This window comes from Gopherus evgoodei, unplaced genomic scaffold, assembly GCF_007399415.2.
Source record: "Gopherus evgoodei ecotype Sinaloan lineage unplaced genomic scaffold, rGopEvg1_v1.p scaffold_32_arrow_ctg1, whole genome shotgun sequence".
Classification (NCBI taxonomy): Eukaryota; Metazoa; Chordata; order Testudines; family Testudinidae; genus Gopherus; species Gopherus evgoodei.
In genome coordinates this window covers 1,239,170-1,255,615 of record NW_022059994.1, presented here as the reverse complement: position 1 = coordinate 1,255,615, position 16,446 = coordinate 1,239,170, and the positions used below count along the sequence as shown (strand labels likewise).

General features: G+C 48.5%; 2 protein-coding genes and 1 long non-coding RNA gene across 4 annotated transcripts in view; 1 reads left to right on the top strand and 2 right to left on the bottom strand.

The window, feature by feature from the left end:
• Nucleotides 1–16,446, bottom strand: part of LOC115640848 (zinc finger protein RFP-like) — a 1,004,025-nt gene that overhangs the window by 848,240 nt on the left and 139,339 nt on the right. The window lies entirely within an intron of this gene.
• Nucleotides 388–11,660, top strand: LOC115640802 (zinc finger protein RFP-like). 2 transcript variants are annotated; one of them, XM_030543800.1, is made up of 7 exons: nucleotides 388–917; nucleotides 2,354–2,449; nucleotides 4,465–4,650; nucleotides 5,426–5,448; nucleotides 7,456–7,571; nucleotides 9,137–9,169; nucleotides 10,435–11,660. In XM_030543800.1, exons 1-7 carry the CDS (start codon nucleotides 513–515, stop codon nucleotides 10,944–10,946), a joined length of 1,371 nt encoding a protein of 456 aa, XP_030399660.1. In that variant the 5' UTR covers nucleotides 388–512; the 3' UTR covers nucleotides 10,947–11,660. The 2 variants fall into 2 exon arrangements, with proteins under 2 accessions (XP_030399660.1, XP_030399659.1); XM_030543799.1 differs by having other exon boundaries at nucleotides 389–917; nucleotides 4,420–4,650.
• Nucleotides 1,170–12,526, bottom strand: LOC115640941. The gene is made up of 3 exons (XR_003997969.1): nucleotides 12,484–12,526; nucleotides 10,112–10,212; nucleotides 1,170–1,253 (listed from the first exon to the last, which is right to left on the bottom strand). It is a non-coding gene; the product is annotated as an uncharacterized LOC115640941 (long non-coding RNA).

The window sequence follows — 16,446 nt, the reverse complement described above, 5'->3', positions numbered from 1 at the left end:
CTATACATCTGGGTGTTCCAGGCAGCCTTACATGTTGGTTGGGGGTTGACAGCTTGGGTTGCTGCCTCTCAACCCTGGTCAGGGGCTGACAGCCACCCTCACTTCTGCCCTACTTTCAGAGCTGGGCTTCCAGCCAGCAGCCACGGAGCTTCCTGCAGCCAGGAGAGGTTCCCAGAGGTGGGTCTGAGACGGCTTTGGGAGTGACCTCTGCAGAGGAATAGAAAGTCCCAGCGTGGGCCGGGACTAGCAGCTGGGGTGCCCCCAGCCCTGCCTCTCCCCTACAATACCCAGATTTCATGGTCTATGAAACATTTTTCACAGCTGTGAATTTGGTAGGGTCCTACTCATCAGACTTCATTCAAAGATTCTTTACAGTGCACAAAAAACAAACAGCATGTGACCGCACCCAGACAAGAAATGCCTAATAAAAATGCAAACTTTGATCAACCCATTTCTGAGTAGAAGAAAGTGAAAGTAAATTCCTCTCTTGTCTCTTTCCTGCCCTAGAAGCCATGGCTGCTGCGAATCCAGCGAAAACTCTCCAGGATGAAGTGACCTGTCCCATCTGTCTGGAGTATTTTAAAGATCCAGTGTCTCTAGACTGTGATCACAGTTTCTGCCGAGCCTGCATCACCCAGTGCGGGGAGGGATTCGATACAGACATCTCCTGCCCTCAGTGCAGAGAGATCTTTCCCCAGAGGAACCTCAGGCTGAACAGGCAGCTCAGGAATATTGTGGAAGCAGCCAGAGAACTCAGGTTGCAACCAGAACCAGAGAGTCTGTGTGAGAAACACAAGGAGCCTCTAAAACTGTTCTGCAAAGAGGACGAAATCCTCATCTGCCTGGTGTGTGACAGATCCAAGGAGCACAAAGATCACACTGTCATTCCTACAGAGGAAGCTGCTGAAGAATTCCAGGTAGGAAATAACCAACTATTTTTAAAGCCAGAGCCTTGAGAAACTCACCTTCCCCCAGCATTAGGGTTTCCCTGAGCCCCAGACAGCCACTCAGTGAGCCTCCACTGGAGAGGAACAAAGGATTTCAGGCCTAAATAGATTTCCCAGCAACTGGGAATCCTCCAAAGGGTCATGCAGATGGAGAAGCGAGGCCCTTGATAAATGTCCTAAGTCTTACATGTTGGAGTGAAAAGGGAGTGAAGAACCTGCAACTCACCACACTCAGCGCCAGTGGCAGCTCCTGTCCCACAGGGCTGGGTCCAGCTCTCCACAGAAGAGTTATGGCTGCAGAGAACCCTGTGGAAAAATTCCATCATGAACCTACTTGTCCCACCTGTCCGGAGTATTTCAAAGAACCTGTCAGTTGGGAGAGTGGGAATATTTTCTGCTGAGTCTGCCTCACTCAATGCTGGGAGGGATCCGATACAGCTGTCTCCTGACTGAGCAATAATTAAGAAAGGCCATTAGGAGGGAAAGATGCCTTGATAAAGATCCCAGGCCCAGAATGGAGATGAGGTTTCCCACTGGGATCCAGAACTCCAGTGTTTCTCCATGAGAAGTTTAACTCTAATGCCGGCCTGCACTAGAGGAGATCACTGTGCTAAACACTGTGTAGACCCCGAGGACCTTGAGTCCACATACAAAAGGGCTCCAGGCAGTACAGATCCATGCCAAATACCATGGGAATTATACTGGATTGTAGCAAAACTAACTCCTGAGCGGTGCTGACCTGTGTCAGGCTGAAAAACCAGCCAAAGTGGTTCCATTAGGCCTTACACTACTCTCCCACAGTGCAGCATTTTGAAATCTCTGGAACCCCCTTCTGGGAGCTTTGCTGGGAGCTAGGGAACAGGTACCCAGGCAGCATTAGCACAGGGAGGGTTCAGGACAGCACTAGGGCAAACGCCAAACATTCTTGTCAAAAATCAACACATCTAATAGGATTTGTCCTCATACTCAGACTAGTTCTGTCCAAGCAGTCCAGTCTCCAGGGCTTCAGGGCTGAAATTCAGTGGGAGTTGGGCTCCTTTGAGAATCCCAGTCCATATTTCAAGCCCTGGTGGCTTCTGGAATTTGTATCACTTTGTTTGTTAAACCTTCTTAAAAACAGGATATTTCACATAGTGAATGAAAAATCCAGCAATCTGACCTCAGTTTCATGTTGGTGTAAATCAGTGGAGAAACAAGATCAAACAATTTCAGCGAGTCTGAAAATAAAACACTTGCAGTGTCTAGTAATATGACTCCACTTCCTTGGTATATCTGATATCATAAACGTACTGGGTTCTCCACTCATCAATAGAGTGTTTGTTTGTGCTGGAAAAGCTCCCCGCCCACATACACTCTCACTCCTAAATCTAAAATAACACCCCACAAATCATTTTCTGTTTCTTCAGGAAAAGATTCAGGCCTATTTGCAGACTCTGAGGGAAGAGAGAGAAAAGCTGCTGGGACGTAAAGCGAGTGTACAAATGAGAAGCCAGGAATATCTGGTAGGTGCCCATCGTTATTAACCTGCATTGTTAATGAGCTGGATGGAGGGGTATTCTGAATAAGAGCAATAAGGAGAGGCAGGGGCAAGCTGGAGGCCCAATTATGTTTTATCTCAATCAATGGGGGGTAAAGCAGAAATTCGTTAAGTGGGGAATAATCACAAGGAAATCAAAATTAGTTGTTTTAGCAGGAATTACTGCTTGGGCCTACACCCCAAACCAGTGTTTTTCAACTTATTTTCATTTGGGGACCCCTCTGGAAATTTCGAATGGAGGTGCAGAGACCCCTTTGGAAATCTATTGTCTGTGTGTATAGTTGAATTCTGTTCAGTCAGTTTTCAGTCTAAGTCTTTTGTGGTGCCTTTAGACATAGTCCACGGACCCTGAGAGGTCAGCAGGCCACATTTTGAAAACCACTGCCATAAACTACTTTCAACCATTATATTTTATCTACTCCATATTAGCTACTATTAGTTTAATTAAACTCACTTTATAGGTAACAGTTAATATTTATGAACTAACAGAATTTTGAATTAGAAAATCCAATGCACTAGAACAACCCCCCGATACACGGTCACTCTGCAGTTTCACAGTTCTCAGCCTTGTATAAGCCCAGAGTTTGGAGGATGTTTAGTTTTAGGGAATCCTCTTGTGCAATCTTTGTTTACAATTTTAAGATCCAGCTTAAATAGAGACACGTATTCCTGGGTGTGATGTGTTGGGTTCTATCCCTCTGCTTCTTTCTGGCTTACAGTCCTTTTGCACTCTGACAATTGCACCATTCCTGTCATTCACTTTGTATGCCTGAAGGTGCTGTCCAGATATTTTGTTTTACAGTCCTTACTATTTTCACTACAGTTCACATCCTCCTTATTTATTAAGTCAGTTTCTTTTAATTAGAATTTATCTTCTAATGCAGCTGATTTCCTTCACATGTCACTCTTGTGAATGATTGCTTTGTGGCCTTGGGGAATGTGGACTTTTCTGTCCATTGCTTCATGATCCTGGGATACTCTGTATGTGTGTATGTGTGCACACACATCCATATAAAGGGCCTGAAAAATCCTCTCCCTAGAAAAGGATAACATGTTCCTCTACAGATTCTAAGCTTTCATTTCACTTAGTGAATTAATTTCTAGCTTTTGTGGATGTGATAAAAATTTTCCCAATGTAAACTGAGTGTATCAAAAGCAAAGCTCTCTGCCTGAGTCTGAGGCTTTTTGTGTTATAGTTTTATCTGTTTTTTTCTCTCCATCTGCCTCTGTCCACATGGTTCTGAGTAGAGCTGGGAAAATACCAGATCTTTTTCCCTGGCTAGATATTAAAAAAAAAATTGGCTTGAACCAAAAATTATTTTTATAATATTTTCAGCAAATCATAAATTTGATTTTTTCTTGGTCAAAAGAAATGTTTCATTTTGACAAAATCAAAATGTTTTGTTTCAGTTTTGACTATTTATTTAAATATATATATAATTATATAAAAAAGAAGGAAATCTTCAACCAACAAATAATTTCACCTTTAAAATCCTGGAAAAAAAATTTAAAAGAAAATATTATGATTTTTCATTTATTTATCTTTGTAACAAAACAACTGAGTGAAAGTGACAGGAATTCATGAAACTTTCAGTATTGACAAAGCTGCATTTTTCCCTGAAAAAAAAATGTTGTGCAGAAAACATCACCCAGCTCTAGTGGCTGAGTCCTCCTGCTGCTTTGGATCTGCATATCCGAGGCTATCAATAATACATTATTCGAACCATGTCAGACGTGGGAATGTCCCTTTATGAGATTCTGGGGCCAAAAGGAACGGTGTGAGAAAATCCTCTAGTAACCACAGGGCATTGCACAGTGTCAGGTGACTTCAAATGTGCAAAGAAATTCTCCCTCCTGCACGCTCAGCAGTTTGTGACAGAACCCCAGGCTCCAGCCATGTCCCTGACCAGCCCGATCCCTATTTTTTTGTTACAGAGAAAGACACGAACTGAGAGACATAAGATCGTGTCTGAATTTCAGCAACTGCGGCAGTTCCTGGAGGAACAAGAGAGACTCCTGCTGGGCCAGCTGGCAGAGCTGAACGAGGAGATTGTGAAAATACAGAATGAAAATATCACCAAACTCTCGGGGGAGATTTCCCATCTCAGTGAGCTGGTCAGTGAGATGGAGGGGAAGTGTCAGAAGCCAGCAAGTGAATTCCTGCAGGTGAGACTGAGTTAGAAATACTCCAGATCCCAATACAGGGACAGGACAGTTCCTAAAACATGAGCACTGCTGTCCAGCAGTCAGAGGTCACAGTGTAACTCGGTGTGTGCATTCCTGAAACGTGAATTATTATTATTCTTTGCAGAGCCACAGACACATTGATATTAGAGATGGAAAAGCCCCATTAGTTAGGAAATCCATGGCCCTGGAGCCAGGGAAGGGCCTCTTTCATAGGTGCCAACTCTGTGGATGCACCAGGGCTGGAGCACTCACGGAGAAAAACTAGTGGGTGCTTAGTACCCATGGGCAGCTAAGCTCCCCCTCTCCTCCTTTCTCCCAGCACCTTTGCTCGCTGGCAGCCCCGCTGATCAATTCCTCCCCTTCCCTCCCAACGCCTCCCACCCACCACAAATCAGCTGTTTTCACAGCATGCAGGAGGCTCTGGGAGGATGGGGGAGGAGTGGGTATGGGGCATGCTTGGGGGCAGGGAGCAGAAAAAGGCAGAGTGCGGAGAAGCAATCAGGAAGAGGTGGGATGGGGGTGTGGGCTTGGCGGAGAGGGTGGAGTGGTGGCGGGGCGTGTGAGGGGTCGGGGTGGGAAGAGGCAGGGTGTGGGAATTGGGGGAAGGAGTGGAGTGGGGGGGTCGAGCACCCGCTGGCTAGAGGGGAATTTGGCACCTATGCCCTCTTTCCCCCATACTTCCAAAATCCCTTCTTTGGAGTGTTAAGTGTGTCAGGTGGGACTGAAATACGCTCTCTCGCTCTCTCTCCTCTAGGATGTCAGAAGCACCTTGAGCAGGTACGTGTCTCTCTCTCACTCCCCCTCCCACTTCACAACACTGGGAAAGAGCTTGGAGATGATGTTATCACTGCATCTTGCAGGGGCTCTATAGCAAAATGTGTGGGGAAGGCAGGAGTGAAAGTAACTTAAAGGACTTGCTAGTACTCCTGGAAGGGGAGGGGAGGGGCCTCAACCGGAAGAGGTGAGACCTTTAAATCCTGGGGCTTTTAAATCAGGATTTAAAAGGCTTGGGGATTCATCTGAAGCTAGGAGCTTGGCCCTTTAAATTACCCCCAGCTGGAAGCCCTGGGGTTTGGGCAGGGGTGAAAGTAATTTACATTTCTTACCCATATGGTCCAATCACAAGCAACCCACCTCTCCTACATATTTCATGGATCCCTCCCATTGCATGACATGGATAGAAAAATAAAGCTACTATTACTACTACCAGTGCTGTCTGCAATAAAACTTTACTATTGGAATAAGCCTGAAAAAGTGAAAACTCACTGTCACATTTTTCTCCGTGTCTTCCCTCCTCCTCCAGCCAGGCTGTGGACACTAGGCTCGTGCTTTCTCCCTGCCTGGCACTGAGCAGCAGCTGCAGGGGCTTTCCTCTAGCTTGCAGCAGGGAGACTGGCTGAGGGAGGGAGAAGCCTGCCTCCTGCATAAGAACAGTTTAAACTCAGCTGTTTCCTGAGTGGTTCATTAACATTTCAAAGAGGATCTGCAAGCAGTTTGGACATCACAACCATGATCCTCTGCTGGGGAGGGAATGGGATAAATTTGAACTTGGAAATGGTTCCTGATTTTGACTGCGATTTTTGTGTATAGGAGATCCCCTCATCCTGGGGGCAGAAAAGAACTGCCCCTGCCATGGTCACACACTGTTCTTATGCAGGCAGCAGCAGCAGGCATCTCAGCCAGTGTCCCTACTGCAAGCTAGAGCCTAGAGGAGAACCCCTGCTGGGGGTGGGGCAGGAGGAATGCAGAGCCTTGTCTGCAGCCTGGCTGGAGGAGGGGGAGGGAGGAGATGAGAAATCAATGTGACAGTGAGTTTTCCCCTTCCACCTGCTTTTATTAGCTCTGGATTTAAGCAGTGGAGCCAAATGCTTGTATTTGTTGTGTATATTAATATTGGAGACAAGATCCCCTCATCCCGGAGGGCAGACAAGGACTGCCCCTGCCATGCTCAAACGCACCCTATCCTCTTCCCCCCAGCTACTGTGAGTGAAATTAACAAGGATGCCAGAAACCACTCCTAACCCCGAGGGCTGAACCACTCAAGGAACAGCTGAGTTTAAACTATTATTATGCTTAAAGAGGCTTCTCCCTCCCTCAGTCAGTCTCCTTTTCTTACCAGTCCTCCTTACCAGCTTGTACCAGCTTACTTTCACCTCTTGGGGAAGGTCACATTCTGGATCCAAATCTCTCTGATCAATTTTATCCTGAGGTTCTCACCCTTTTATAGAAAGACTCTGGAATTATCCATACAGTCGGGAAGACTGACCTCAAGTATTTCCTAGACATGTCACCTCCCTGGGGGACTGGCTGTCTCAGGATAGTGAGGATGGAATATGGGCCTGTCACTGTTGGGGCCCTGGTCACTATTCAGCCCAGGACAGCAGTGGTCAAGAGTCTGTCCCACCTGAGGACTGTTTGGAGACTTGTGTGGAATGAGCTGGGGAGGGAGGAGTTGGTGTCTCAGTCTAGTTCCTAGTGGTCAGATTTCTACAACACTTCACCTGGGAACCTCCTGTCCCTCCGAGCATGGAGGCCATGGAGTGAATTGGCCATGGAGATTCAATTCCCCTTTTATCCCCAGAGCAGGTCTCTCCAGGCCAGAGTTGAAGAATATTAATGGGTCCTTTTGAGGGAAAGTTTCACTGCCATGGCCTGTGCTGCACCTGCTCTGAGGCTGGGAGAAGCAGAGGAATTCTAACTCCAGACCCATTAGAGAAGCAGCTCTCTAGCAAGAACTTGTGAGTCAATACATGAAGTAGAATCGCATGAAATTATTCTGTCCAGGTGCGAGAAGGGGAAGTTCCAACAGCCAGAGGAGATTTCTCCTGAACTGGAAGAGCGAGTCAGTGGTTTCTCCCAGAAAACTATTGCCTTATTGAAGACTGTGAGGAAGTTCAAAGGTACTTACAAGGGATCTAGGAGGGGAAATTGGGATGAGCATCTGAGTCTATCGGAGGAGAATGTCTCTGGCCAATTGGTTCATAATTAGATTATGTGTGTATTTAATTGTTGGCTGAGAATGCCACACACTTGGGGTCCAAGTCACTCAGGTTGATTAATTCAAACCTTTATTTGCATCTAAAGCATGCCTTGCAATTACAGTTACTATGAAAGTAAGAAATGACACATATACTGAAGGAAGTACTGGCCAGTTGCCTACTCCTGGACCATAGGCGAGTTATAGTGGATTTCTCTGTGAAGCTCTGATTACCCCTTACAATGTCTGAGATATTATACACATCCAAATTATGTGTTTGTTAGGTTTTTTTCCAGTCACCTTTGGAGTGTTATGAATATTAAGTATCTTTTATAACTCATACAGTGCAGATGCATGAACTTTTTAATTCTCAGGGCTTTTGCTGTCCAAGCTATTTCCATGTCATTATTTTTTTTTCTGTTTGGCTAATTACTGCTGATTATGCATAGGTCTCTTCGACCCTGTTCGCTGCATAGGTTGTTTTTTTTTTACTTTGCTAAGTGCTCCTGGGCAGTACATTTTGGGTGTCTGTTATCTTTAAGCACATTGTGTGGTCAAAATATCCCTTTGTCCCACATAGGAACTTATGAACACATCACTTAATTAACAAGACAACTTAAGACAACATTTCCCTTATGTCAAGCAAACTGCTAACCAGGCGAAAGCCAAGTCAGTCGGTATAAACGCACAATCTCAGTCTGTCCAAACTTATGCAAGACCCTTGTACCAATTCTCAATTCTGAACATAATAACTAGTGGAAAGCAGATAAACTGAGGAGATGTAGGGGGGCTCAGGCATTAGGATGTCTCACATAAATTCACGATTTACTGAAGGTCACAACGTTCAGGCTCAAATTTAGCAAAATGGCCTAATTTGGGGCACCTGAGTTTCTCTCTCCCAACTAGAGAGCTGCAAGGCAGGTGCTCCAGAGCTGTGCAGCCTCCACTGCTGCAGGTGGAGTCAGTGGAGCTGCAGGTGCCCAACCCCTCTGAGAACCAGGCCCCAGGTACCTAAAGATTGGCACCCAAAATCTAGAACCTAAATGAAAGGCCATTTGTTAAATCTGGACCCAGCTCATCACCGTGCTCTGGTCTCATATGGCAGCTAGTCTGGGCTAAATGGGCTGGAGGGAAGGAGAAAGCTCCTCCCCCATGGTGAGGGATCCCTCTAGCACAGGAGCCTCTTGTGCCTCCTCCACAGCAGCTGCAGGCACAAGGTGTGTTCCTGAGAGGGCTGGGAATGGGGTGGGGGTGGTGAGGGTGGGTGGAAGAGGGAGGGGGTAGACAAGGGATAGAGGGAAGTGAGCAGTGTAAAGCTGGGCCTCTGACACTGCACACTGGGCAAGACACATGGGGGCCATTGTCATAGGGATATAACTCTGGCTGGCTTCAGAACTTTCTTAGCCTGTGCCAAGGTCTGTACCAGCCTCTGCAGCCGCTGAATAGCATAGTCATAAATTGTATCTCTTTCCTCCTTTCCCCCTCCAGACACTCTGCTGTCTGCACTGGAGACAAAAAGAGGTAGGTTGACGAAATTACCCAAAGGGAAAACGGGACGCCATGTGGGGCTAGTCCGAGCCCTCCCCACTCCACCCCAACAGGGCTGATGTTGCTGCTTGCCCAAGCACTGCCTGCCCCCCATGCACTGGCATTGCGGCTAGCTTGAGCCCTGCCTTCCTCCCTGCCTGAGCGCTGCCTCCCCACCTGTTTGGGGCTGGCATCACCACTCGCCCCGCTGCTTGTTCCTCTGCACCCCACTTTTGTCAAAAAAGTCAGGATGGCCAGAACACGGCTTAAATGGGATCATTCAGACAGGGTGATAATGTGTTTAAATTATGAGAAAATTCCAATGAAAACATCTTCATGAGATTATGACTAACATTACCAACCAAACCAGCCATGACACCCAGCTCTAAAAATAAACCCATTAAACAGTGACGAGATCAGAAGTTGAAGTCACAAATACAATCCTGACACCAACCTTTTTGGCTGAATTCATGCCCACACTGATGATCAGAAACACTCTCCCTGGGCAGCATACAAACACCCTTAACTCTGACCTTGGGGTTTTCATAGACAATCACTGGACTTTTAATATAAAATTGAGAGGAATGAGTAGAGAGCTCCCACCCCTGAGTGCTGACAGATCCCTTTCCTTCACCCCAGTGCAGGGGTGTCTCCCCATCGCTCTTCTCCAACATCCTGCCTTTCCTTTCGGCAGGGCTGGGATCTCCCATTAGAGCTGCTCATTCTTTCATAGATTGGGGAGATGCTCTCGCTTTGACGCTGGTCCATCTCCCTTCTCTCTAGGCTGGGGATGGGGCTACCCCACCCAATGCCACTTCCTACTCTCTGGTCTTAATTGGCGCTTCCACAATGCTGCCCCTTCTTCTCTGTTCCTTGGCCCTGGAGTGGAGGCTGCATTAGGGGAGGGGGTTTCCCTCTGGGGTTTAAAGCTGGTACCTGCCTCTTCTGATCCCTCCTCACTGAAAGCTTCTGACATCTTCCTGACTGTGTCTCTGCAACTGAGAATGGAGCAGCCCCAGCAGGAGGAACTGAAGCCTCTGCAAACAAATGAGAAACCAGTGAATTGGTTCCTATTAAACAGTGAGGAACAGCAGTGACATCTCTGCTCAGTCTCAGGTGCACAGGACAGAGGCAGCTCCCTGGGATCCAGGCCTGGACTGTCCCAGCCAGAACAGGGCTGCTGGGGAATGTGAGAAATGGTCCCAGTCTTCCCCAGGGCTGAGCTCTGCCTCCAATGCTCTGATTCTCTCTCTCCCCAGTGAACGTAACTCTGGATCCAGACACGGTTCATCCTCAACTTGTCCTGTCTGAGGATTGGAAAAGTGTGAGATGGGAAGAAACACGGCAGGATCTTCCTGACAGTCCTGAAAGATTTGACACTGAGCCCTGTGTGCTGGGCTGTGAGGGATTCACCTCGGGGAGACATTGCTGGGAGGTGGAGGTGGGGGATGAGGGAGGCTGGTTTGTGGGGGTGGCCAGAGAGTCTGTGAGGAGGAAGGGACAAATCAGCCCTGAGGAGGGGATCTGTGCTGTGGGATGTGTCTTGGATCAGTTCTGGGCTCTCACCTCCCCTGCAACCCCTCTGCCCCTGAGCCGGGCCCCCAGCAGGATCCGGGTTTGTCTGGACTGTGACCGGGGGCAGGTGACATTTATCGGTGCTGGTGACGAGGCCCCGATCTTCACTTTCCCGCCGGGCTCCGTCCCTGGGGAGAGAATCCGACCCTGGCTCTGGGTGCTGGGGGTAGGATCTCGGCTTCACCTGCGTCCCTGAGACCCGGGGGTGGGGGGAGAGGGAGGGAGAGGAATATCCCACTGGGGAGCCTGAAATCAGCCCCTCTAGGCTCAGACAGTGCAGTCTCTATGATTTGCTCCTCTGGACTTTCTATCAGGAAGTCTCTGCGACCCAGAAAGTTGTATCTGGTCTCAACTCTGTGCAGTCTCTGGTGTCACACCATAGAGAGCATTAGGTGAGGTAGAGAAGCCGATCTCGTCACTGCCCCAGGGACTGCGCAGCCTGTTTGCTGCTGTCCTCTATGATACAGGAGGACTCTGGGGATCCTTGGTCAGTGTCACTGACATGGGGGGAAGAGCCCACTGGGAATGGAGAAATGGGCTTCTCTAGCCACAGTCATCCTAGTCTCTATGACCTGGAGGTCTCCTGTCTACCCAACCCCGATAGCTCATCTCTATGGCCCCTGAAAGCCCCTCACCTTCCCTGCAGCCCCAAGGGTTCTTCCCCCCTCCCCCTCCCATCTCTGGTGCTGCAGGAGGAGCAGATGGGGGGCTGCAGGGGCAGACCTGAGGGAGGGGCTGGGGACAGAAGTGATATGGGGGTTGAGGAGTAGAATTAACAGCTGGGCTAGGGACAGGCAGATGTGGGGGTGGCAGGGACACAATTAATTAATTAGGATTTGGGGTTTTGGGGAGAAGCTGGAGGCTCCCCAGGAACAGGGAGCCTGGGAGAGGGAGACCCAGAAACTGGAGAGTCTGAGGGTATGGCTACACTTGAAACTTCAAAGCGCTGCCGGGGCAGCGCTGCGGCAGCACTTTGAAGTGTGAGTGTGGTCGCAGCACCAGCGCTGGGAGAGAGCTCTCCCAGCGCTGCACGTAAACCACATCCTCTATGGGTGTAGCTTGCAGCGCTGGGAGCCGCGATCCCAGTGCTGCCGCCCTGATTACACTGACGCTTTACAGCCCTGTATCTTGCAGCCCTCGGGGGGTGTTTTTTCACACCCCTGAGCGCGAAAGTTGCAGCGCTGTAAAGCGCCAGTGTAGCCAAGCCCTGACCTACAAGTCATGCGGGAAGGGATACTATAGTGGGAAGCAGTTAGAGGGTGCGGTGATGTCAGCTGGATGAAGGTGTGGAGAGTCAAGTACTGGGCAGGTTTAACCAGAACGGGGGAAATGAAAGAATAAAAGAGAAAAAAAGAAATAAAACCAGTGTAAAGACAGAAGCATGGAGAAAGTGGCGGGACACTCACATGAAGAGTGAAAGCAAAATCGTCCTGAGAGAGGAAATGCTCTAGGCCAGGCAGCAAGAGAGGAATGGATAAACTCAAGGGAGAGAACTGAGAACCTGGAGAGCAGGGCTGTCCTTAGCCATAGGCAGAATAGGCAGCTGCGTAGGGCACCACTCTGCCTGGTGGCACCACTCTGCCGGGAGCCCAGACAGACAGGAAGCAGTGGAGCATGTAAGAGCAGGGCTGCTGCGTCCTAGAGAGAGCAGAATGCTGCACAGTCTGAGAAAGGGGATTGGCTGCTGGGGTCTCTGGGAAGGGGAGGGGGTAGGGGTTGGGGAAGGAGCTCACCTGTGTGACTCTTTCCCCCCGGCTGAGGTGAGGTGAGGCAGGCTCTGTGGCTCTGGAACCTGTATCCTTTGTTGTCCCCCATAACATCCATTTTTCTTTCCCCCCCCCACCGTAGCATCCCCTCCTTTCTCCCTCCTCCCCAGGAGCACCCCTCTCTCTCTCCTCCCTCCCCTCCGTCAGGGCTGGGTTGGTGAGGTGCTGGGGGAGAGGGGAGGCTGGCTGCCTGCTGAGGAATGAAAGTGAAAGTAACTCACTTCCTCAGCAGCGAGCCAGGATTGGAATGTCACACAGGGCTGGGTTGGGGTTAGCCAGATGTGTGAAAAATCAGGATAGGGGATTGGGGTAGGGTGAGCAGATATCCCTATTTTATAGGGACAGTCCCAATTTTGGGGTCTTTTCCTTATATAGGCTCCTTTTACCTCCGCCCCCCTCCTGATTTTTCACACTTGCTGTCTGGTCACTCTAGGTGGGGGTAATTGGTGCCTATTTAAGACAAAGCCCCAAATATTGGGACTGGCCCTATAAAATCAGGACATCTGGATCTGGTCACCCTAGCTGGGGAGCCTCTCCCCCGGGCTGGCAGCTGCCAGCGATCCATCTCATCCGGGGGGAGCTGCACAGGGCAGGATGACCTGCTGTGGCTCCATGGGTGCCCCGTCCCTAAGATCAGATGCTGTGCTAACTTCACCATGGCCTGTTGGGCTGGCGATGGTGCCCATTGGCGTGTGATTGGACCTGAGGGTTTGCTGCTGCTGTTGCCACTCTACACCCCAAGAGGTGGATTTTGGGGTCCTGCAGTTTTCCACCTATCTCCTCCTCTACTGCTGCTGTTGGACCAGCAGGCTGAGGGGTGAGCCAAGCACGAAAGCAGTACTGTGTTGCCATTTAGATTGTCATTTAACAACTTTGTTTGCCAAAAATTCTTGCTAACAATCCTGAATCCAATTTCAATATTTTTTTAAATCAATATCTTAGCCAAAAACAGAAAATTAAGTTGTTGACAATTATTAGTGACAGGTTTGGTTTGAGGCAGGGAATGGGCCACTTTTCATCAGAGAAACAAAAAATGTTGACTGACTTTCATATAGCCTGTTACTCCTGATAAGAGCCCTCCAACAACTGTAATATGCTCATCTCCTTACTAGTGTATAAAGCAGGGGTCGGCAACCTACAGCGCACGTGTCAAAGGTGGCAGGTGAGCTGATTTTTGATGGTATGCAGCAGCAGGCTGAGCGGCTCAGCCCATCACTGCTCTGGGGTTCCGGCTGCTGCCCTATTGCCAGCTGGGATACCAGCCGTCGGCCCCACTCAGCACCTGCTGCTGGCCTGGGGACCCCCAAGGAACCCCAGGCTGTCAGCGGGCTGAGCAGGCCAGCTGATCCACTCAACCTGCTGTCAGCCTGGGGTTCCATTCACTCAGGCGGCAGCGGGCTGAGTGGGCTGGTGGCGGGCTGAGCAGGGCCGGTGGAGGGTTGAGTGGCTCAGTCTGCTGCCAGTCTGGGGTGCCAGCAGCACTCAGCCTACTGCTACTCCAGGGTTCCGGCTCCTGGCCCTTGCCAGTCAGGAGCCCAGCCGCCGGCCCCCCTCTGCCTCCTGCCAGCCTAGGTGAGTAGAATCCCAAGCTGGTAGCAGGCTGAGGGGGGTTGGCAGCCGGGATCCTGGCTCGCAGGAGTTGGTGGTCAGAACCCCAGACCAGCAGTGTGCTGAGCAGGGCCTGGGATCCTTGTCTAGGGTTCCAGCCACCAGCCCCGCTTAGCCCGCTGCCGGTTTGGGGTTTCATTTACTCAGCTGGCAGTGGCCTGAACAGGATTGGATTTTTGTATGACATAACTAAATTCAACGAAATAGGAAAACAAGAGCAACTAATGACAAAGTGCAAGAACCTAGAGAGCCTCCTGAAGCACGGTGATAGTTTTGATTTAAATGGACTTGAACTGTACGAAGAATTGAGTGCACTGTCATCAATGTTGCCACATGCAAAATCGGTGATGGACATTGTACAGTTTATTCATACCCGCAAACTTGTTGACATATATCCTAATGTGTACATTGCCACTCGTATTCTACTGACAATTCCTGTAACAGTAGCATCAGGAGAACGGAGTTTCTCAAAACTAAAGCTCATTAAAAACTATCTCCACTCTACAATGAATCAGGAATGCCTAACTGGTCTTGCTATTCTTGCAATCGAACAAGACACGACTTTGTCTTTGTCATACGATGACATTTTTACTGATTTTTCAGCCAAAAAAGCCAGCAAGATTGCTTTTAATTAAAAACAAATCTTTGTTTCAATACCTCTTCATATAAATTTCCAATAAAATTTTGATAAATTAAAAAAATTATATTATTTGCATCGTCATAATTTTTTCTATAGTGCTGCTTCTTTAATGCTAGTCCATCAGCATTACAGTGTGCTTTATTAAGTTAAACTGGTTTTAATAATATGAATGTGGCAAGTTTTCCAATACTGTAAGCTTATATTTGTGTTGCTAAGAGCAGATCAGGCACAGGGGCACCATTTAATAATCACGCCTAGGGCACCATAAATCCTAAGGACGGCCCTGCTGGAGAGGAATGATCTGTGATAGGGAATAGAGAAGGGTTGGGGAGATGCAGAGAAATAAACAGGTGGAAAAGGAGTGCTAGAGAAAATGATGTGTAAAACTAGGTGAAATTAAAGAAAAGGGAGGTGAGAAAACATGAGATCGAGATCTATAAAATATTTCTGAAAGTGAGAGACTGTAACATTAATTCAGCCCCACAGTTCAGGGCCAGTACTTCCACTTTGGTACCTTTCAGAACAACACTTCTTCAAATTTGTGGATATTTTTATCACGTGTTCTGGTTATGAAAGTTTCCTCTCAGCTCCTTTTAAGCTGACATTTACTTAAGGTAAATAAACAAGACACATGTTTGATATGTTTCATATCTCTTTAATTTTCCAGCTGTGATTTTTGAAGGCAGACATGGGTTGACATAAACAATTAGCGGGGGGGGGGGGATACTAATACCAATGAGGACCTCTGTGTATGTCATTATGATAGCAACATATTACAGTAAGATCTAGGCTATCGAGCCTGCACTCTGGGTCATGTGCTTTACAGAAACATGCACATCAGGAATTGTTCAAGAGGAGAGAGCTGGTTGGGTCACTTTACTTCTCAATTTCCAAACCTGTCAGCGCGTGGCAGATATTCGCAGTTTGGAACAGCAGGATTTTATGGCACATCACCCCACAATCAACAGATTATAATCGTTTTAACTATCATGTGAATTGAACTACTAAAGAAGAAAACTAAAATATAAGTCAGGTAGAACCACTCAATCCCCACTCTCACAGCGGCAAGGTTTGTAGCCTGGCCTCCCCACTCCCCAGCACACTTCCCCACCACTTGAACTTCAGGAGGAATTGCCATTGTTTCTGAGGCCAAACACTAGAGTGGGATTTGACACACACTGTGCCTGCAGGTCCACAAATGCTCACTAGACAGATTAGAGATCACAACTCTAGTGCTCTCTTCCTGACTCCATTGTGCAGTGGTGGGTAGTGACATGTAACCAGATTGTACGTATTTCATACTTTCATCTCAAAAGGCAGTAGAAATGAGTTGCTAGTGCCTGGGCTTTCCACATTGGAGACCTAGGTTCTCTTCCTAGTTCTAGCTGAAGTGACCTTGCTCAGCTTCCTGATTACCTTGTAAACTGGGGAAGAAAGTGTCTGATACTTCTCTGATTTCTAGGGCTGGGGGCATGGGGTTTTATTAATGATAAATTTTGTGATCAGGGGCAGCACTGGGGGGAATTACGAGGGCTATAGCCACCCCAAAAGTTCCCTTAGCCACCCCCCCCCATAGCCACCCCTCCCAGTGCAAAGGTGAAATGGGCTGAAGATGAGCTGGGGCTGGAGCCATGCACAGCCGTGCCCACTCCCCAGCACAGGGCTACCCTAGCTGGGCCAGG

What these genes read in the sequence shown, in the direction of transcription:
- LOC115640802 (XM_030543799.1), top strand. Translation starts at nt 513, where the DNA reads ATGGCTGCTGCGAATCCAGCGAAAACTCTCCAGGATGAAGTGACCTGT. An exon ending in CAGCAAGTGAATTCCTGCAG is followed by an intron (nt 4,651 to 5,425) that starts GTGAGACTGAGT and finishes TCTCTCCTCTAG; the next exon opens with GATGTCAGAAGCACCTTGAG. An exon ending in GTCAGAAGCACCTTGAGCAG is followed by an intron (nt 5,449 to 7,455) that starts GTACGTGTCTCT and finishes TATTCTGTCCAG; the next exon opens with GTGCGAGAAGGGGAAGTTCC.